The sequence below is a fragment of the Phyllobates terribilis genome, unplaced genomic scaffold (assembly GCF_046119375.1).
Source record: "Phyllobates terribilis strain yellow unplaced genomic scaffold, ASM4611937v1 Scaffold_2__4_contigs__length_985480577, whole genome shotgun sequence".
Lineage (NCBI taxonomy): Eukaryota > Metazoa > Chordata > Amphibia > Anura > Dendrobatidae > Phyllobates > Phyllobates terribilis.
The window spans coordinates 5,302,920-5,309,158 of record NW_027362762.1 but is presented as its reverse complement, the minus strand read 5'-3'; the positions used below and the strand labels follow the sequence as shown (position 1 = coordinate 5,309,158).

The 6,239-nt window shown below is 43.6% G+C and overlaps 1 protein-coding gene across 1 annotated transcript; it reads right to left on the bottom strand.

Moving 5' to 3' along the window:
* Positions 1–271: 271 nt before the first annotated feature.
* Positions 272–4,847, bottom strand: LOC141243025 (olfactory receptor 6N1-like). Its single transcript, XM_073668884.1, has 2 exons — positions 4,716–4,847; positions 272–1,234 (listed from the first exon to the last, which is right to left on the bottom strand). The coding sequence occupies exons 1-2, from the start codon at positions 4,845–4,847 to the stop codon at positions 272–274; spliced, it is 1,095 nt and encodes a 364-aa protein (XP_073524985.1).
* Between the last annotated feature and the right edge of the window lie 1,392 nt (positions 4,848–6,239).

Genomic DNA, 6,239 nt, shown 5'->3' with positions numbered 1-6,239 from the left:
AATGGAGCGGAATGAGGGATGGATCTATCAAAGAGTGGGCAGAAGGAAAGACAGAGGGGAAGATCTGGCTCTAGGTAGAATGAAAATGTGGAGAGAGGAGTAAACAACCTAATAATTTCCTGAAACAGAAGATATTAGAAGCAGTTTCTTGTGCGTTGGGCTACCAAGTACTATAAAGCTCCAGTAAAAGACAAAAAAGTTCAAAAAGTCAAGTTACATTTTTGTTGGAATTTCTCTTCAATGATGTTATACAACTGTATTTTCTGAAGGATCAATTAGGATTATCCCTAATATTCAATATATATTTTTTAAGTGAATCCTTAATATCTTTATTTCTCAGGCTGTACACGATGGGGTTCAACATGGGAGTTAACACTGTGTAGAACATGGCCACCAACGAATCAATATCTGAGGAGTAAGAAGGTTTTGGACGGATGTACATGAAGAATAGAGGCAAGAAATACATGTTCACCACGATGAAGTGGGAAGCACAGGTGGAAAAAGTCTTTCTACGTCCATCGGATGAAGCTATCTGCAGAACAGACTTGATAATTTTTACATAGGATATCACTATTATGGAGAAACACATGAGGAGGGCAATGGCACTGAGTGAAGAACCAATCTTGACATTGTAAGAGGTGTCGGCACAAGCCAACTGAAGGATTGGTGGGTGGTCACAATAATAATGATGAATGACATTTGGGCCACAGAAAGGTAATTTATGTGCTAGTATTACCATTGCTAGGGGACAAACAAATCCCAAAGTCCATGATACCAAAGACAATATGATATATAAGTGCCTGGTCATAATACTATGGTAGCGGAGTGGAGAACAGATGGCCACGTACCGATCGTAAGCCATTACAGAGAGGAGGTAACACTCAATGGCATTAAAAGATATAAAAAAATACATTTGCAAGAAGCAGCCCAGAAAAGAGATTCTATCGAGATGCATAGAGAACTTGCTGAGCATTTTTGGGATAGTCACGGTGGTGGCCATCATGTCCACACAGGATAGGTTTCTGACAAAGAAGTACATAGGGGTGTGTAGTCTTTGTTCCAAGGTCACAAGGATAAAAATCAGGCCATTCCCCGAGATGGTAGAAAAATAAATGAAAAGGAAAATAATAAATAATAGTTTGGGGAAGCCATTGAGGCTCGGGAATCCGAAGATAATGAACTCAGTGACAATTCTGGAAGTGTCATTAATAGAGATGATATTCGTAGTTTTCACCTAAGAAAGAATGGAAAAAAACCAATAATGAAGACTGTGGTGCATAAATGTGAAGGAAACTAGATAAGATAACCGATATAGCACACTATTTCAGACGTTCTGGGCTCCCACCTTCAACACCAAACCGGTAATGGGACCTTCAGCTTTCTCTCATCATTTTTAGGACTGGCCTCCTGGCATGGGGCAAAGGGATCTTTTGGATCTCCTCATTCTCTGACTTCAAATGAGCTCTGGTCTGGATAATGTGATGAACATCTCAAAGAGGTGATTTTTTTAGAGGTTTCACTTCATTTTATACCAATAGTTTTAAAACCAGTTTGAGAAAACCATTAACATTCAACAAATAAAAACATTAAAATACTGAAAATGATATAAAACAAGAAGAAAATGATGTTTCCCAATAAAAAAGTCCTATTGACAATCCTACGTTCCCTTGTCGGAAGGGGGACTCGCCGATGTCAACAGCTATTTCAGCTGGACGCGAGTCCGAGGCCAGCAGCTGACTTCAGCATACAAGTCACTGACGACGCATGGCAATGACATCATGTGCTTCCCGCCACTTGCACGCTAAAGTCATCTGCCGGCTTCTGTGCTGGGTATGGAAGAGGACTCTACACGTTGTGGGAGCAGGGAAAGGTTACTAAAGTAATTTATTTATATATACTTGTTGAAGAAGAGACACATTATTACTGGATGGGGCCCAGGATGGGGGACATTATACCAGGAAGGGATACAGGATGGCTATATTATACCAAGATGGGAGACATTATTACTGGATGGGGACCAGGATGGGGGACATTAAACCAGGAAGGGATACAGTATGGCTATATTATACCAAGATGGGAGACATTATTACTGGATGGGGCCCAGGATGGGGGATATTATACCAGGAAGGGATACAGGATGGCTATATTATACCAAGATGGGAGACATTATTACTGGAATGGGTCCAGTATGGGGGGCATTACTTCAGCAAAAGGCCAAGGTTGGAATGCATTATACCAAGAAGGGGCCCAGGCTGAGCAATATTATTACAGGAAGAGGCTGGATCAGGGGACATTATTGCAGGATGGGGGGCATTGTTACATGTGAGGATGAACATGTACAGTATGTCTTCAAAGGACCTGGAACCGCTACATGGGCCCATACATCTGATAAACTTGCAGGTGGGGTCCAGGTCCAAATTTTGTACTGGGGCCGATCAGAGTCTAGTTACATTGATGATAAGTAATACTATAGTGATACTAAATTTACATATATATTTTTTGTTACTACTTAGAAAAATGCTTTCCATTTTTATGGGGCATAAAATAAACAAATTACAGTAATGCTGGTATTTAATTTTTTACGGGGTAAATACTATAATATTTTCTTAATTTGTACAGTTACAGACAAAGCGATATATCAATTTGTAGATTGGTTTTATTTCAATTTTGCGAAAATGGAGTTGATTTTAATTTTGACATTTTTTTTGCACGTTTCACACTTTTGGCAAGAGATGACTTCTGTGACCACTGACAATACAAGCGCAGAACATAGACTCAGGGATGAAAAGCACATATTCTCTGTGACTAATTTGTGATTTTCTAGCTGTATGGTCAGTCTTTTGGGGAAATAAAATTTACATACAGTATAGACCAAAAGTTTGGACACACCTTCTCATTTAAAGATTTTTCTGTATTTTCACACTGAAGGCATCAAAACTATGAATTAACACATGTGGAATTATATACTTAACAAAAAAGTGTGAAACAACTGAACCTTTTGCTTTGATGACTGCTTTGCACACTCTTGGCATTCTCTTGATGAGCTTCAAGAGAGTAGTCACCGGAAATGGTTTTCACTTCACAGGTGTGCCCTGTCAGGTTTAATAAGTGGGATTTCTTGCCTTATAAATGGGGCTAGGACCATCAGTTGTGTTGTGCAGAAGTCTGGTGGATACACAGCTGATAGTCCTACTGAATAGACTGTTAGAATTTGTATTATGGCAAGAAAAAAGCAGCTAAGTAAAGAAAAACGAGTGGCCATCATCACTTTAAGAAATTAAGGTCAGTCAGTCCGAAAAAGTGGGCAAACTTTGAAAGTGTCCCCAAGTGCAGTTGCAAAAACCATCAAGCACTACAAAGAAACTGGCTCACATGAGGACCGCCCCAGGAAAGGAAGACCAAGAGTCACCTCTGCTTCTGAGGATAAGTTTATCCGAGTCACCGGCCTCAGAAATCGCAGGTTAACAGCAGCCCAGATTAGAGACCAGGTCAATGCCACACAGAGTTCTAGCAGCAGACACATCTCTACAACAACTGTTAAGAGGAGACTTTGTGCAGCAGGCCTTCATGGTAAAATAGCTGCTAGGAAACCACTGTTAAGGACAGGCGACAAGCAGAAGAGACTTGCTCGGGCTAAAGAACACAAGGAATGGACATTAGACCAGTGGAAATCTGTGCTTTGGTCTGATGAGTCCAAATTTGAGATCTTTGGTTCCAACCACCGTGTCTTTGTGCGAAGCAGAAAAGGTGAACGGATGGACTCTACATGCCTGGTTCCCACCGTGAAGCATGGAGGAGGAGGTGTGATGATGTGGGGGGTGCTTTGCTGGTGACATTGTTGGGGATTTATTCAAAATTGAAGGCATACTGAGCCAGCATGGCTACCACAGCATCTTGCAGCGGCATGCTATTCCATCCGGTTTGTGTTTAGTTGGACCATCATTTATTTTTCAACCGGACAATGACCCCAAACACACCTCCAGGCTGTGTAAGGGCTATTTGACCAAGAAGGAGAGTGATGGGGTGCTACGCCAGATGACCTGGGCTCCACAGTCACCAGACCTGAACCCAATCGAGATGGTTTGGGGTGAGCTGGACCGCAGAGTGAAGGCAAAAGGGCCAACAAGTGCTAATCATCACTGGGAACTCCTTCAAGATTGTTGGAAGACCATTTCCGGTGACTACCTCTTGAAGCTCATCAAGAGAATGCCAAGAGTGTGCAAAGCAGTCATCAAAGCAGAAGGTGGCTACTTTGAAGAACCTAGAATATAAGACATATTTTCAGTTGTTTCACACTTTTTTGTTAAGTATATAATTCCACATGTGGTAATTCATAGTTTTGATGCCTTCAGTGTGAATGTACAATTTTCATAGTCAATAAAATACATAAAAATCTATAAATGAGAAGGTGTGTCCAAACTTTTGGTCTGTACTGTATATTGTCAGAATACAATGGACACATGCAGCATTTCACTACCTCACTACATAGTTACGGTATTTTTCGAAATTATAAGACTCACTTTTTTTCCCCAAAGTTTATAATCCGAATGTAGTTTAGCAGCTGCGGTGGAGCGGCGTCCCAAGGTCGCTGCTGCAGGAAGTTTCTAGCGGCAGTGGCAGGAGTGGGGCGAAGCTGCAGGCCCCAGGCTGGCATGAGGGGGTGCTCGACGGTTCGGGGGATCCGCCAACATTTTGTGAAAGCCCAGAGCTCCCACACTTTCCATGCTTTTCGATGTGGTGGACTTCGGGAAAATGGCCACCGGTCGCGGAGCATGCACAGATCGAGATCTTGGCACCAAGATCTTGTCTCCCGGGATCTTGGCTCCCGAGATCTCAAGCTCAATCATGTTCTCGTCCTTTGTAATCTTTTTTTTTTTTTTTATATAGCAATTATATCACTTTTCAGGCGTCTTTTTTTCTGAGCTTAAGAAGCCCACTTTTCTATCCTCTGATAGGAGAAGCCTCCATCCTGTGTAATAATCTAGTTGCCGCATTTGAACCAATTCAAGCCTTCCAATATGATAATGTGGAGCCTAAAACTTGATCCCATATTCAATATGTAACTTTGCAAGAGATTTATAGGGGAGTAATATTTAGAATTGAGCAAAATTATTTGATGGAAAATGAATTTATGCTGAATTTTAGGAAATTTGCTGAACCCAGAAAATGAAAAACAATTTGCTCTCCAATTTGCAAAAAAAATGGCCACCAACATTTCACACAAAGAAGAAAATTGCATCAGCCAGAGAAGGTTCATAATGCACCCCCTGGGGCCGTGGGGTACTTGGTAGCCGGGCCGGTCGGTTCTTTTAGGATAGCAACGTTGGCGTGACCCGGTCCGTGGCCCCGGGGGGTCAATAACAGAGGGGAATAAAGTTTTGGGGATAAAGTTTCATGACGCCACCCGTGGTATGCGGCTATAAGTGGCCGCCACTGCTGTTCAAATCCAATGGGGCTGTTGATGACACATCAGAGATGGTTCAGCTCTCCACGGGTAGAGTGAGGCCCCAGGGCAGTTAAGGAGATGATTTTAGATGTTGGTGTTGTAGTGCAAGGCAAGTGACACAGTAATTAAGTAAAGGACACAGCGGGGTGCAGTCTTCAAGTTTTTACTCACAGCTTTTACGGTACTCCAGGTTACAACTGCCAGCAGGTTATAACAGCCCGCCGAGTCCTGTGTCCTCCAGGGAAGTGATCCAGCCAACTCTCAGATAACCAGGGGGCTATAGAAAGTTTCGCCCCCAACAGTTCGCCCCCAGCAATTTGCCCCCAGCAGTTCGCCCCCATCTGTTTACCCCCAGGTACATTTTGCCCCCGCACATTTTGCCCCTATCATTTCGCCCCAAGGAAGATTCGCCCCCGCACATTTCGCCCCTGCATGTTTCGCCCCCGGTCGTTTTGAACTAGGGGCGATATGTGCGGGGGTGAGATGTGCGAGGGCAAAACATCCTGGGGGCCAAATGCTGGGGACGAAATGTGTGGGGGCGAAATGTACCCGGGGGCGAATTGCTAGGGGAAAACTGCTGGGGGCGAAACATCCAATTCCCTAACCTGGGTGCACTTGTTCGGGACCCGCTTCTTGTGTACCTTCCCGGGTCGTCTCTCTGCGCTGGCTCTCATCCTCCTGCCCTGCGACTCACACATAGTGTCCTGAGCCAGTGGCCACGGGCCTTGTCGGGCGACATCCTCTCTGTCCCCTATGTCCTATATGGCCACCTTTTCAGCGAATGTGTGTGGTT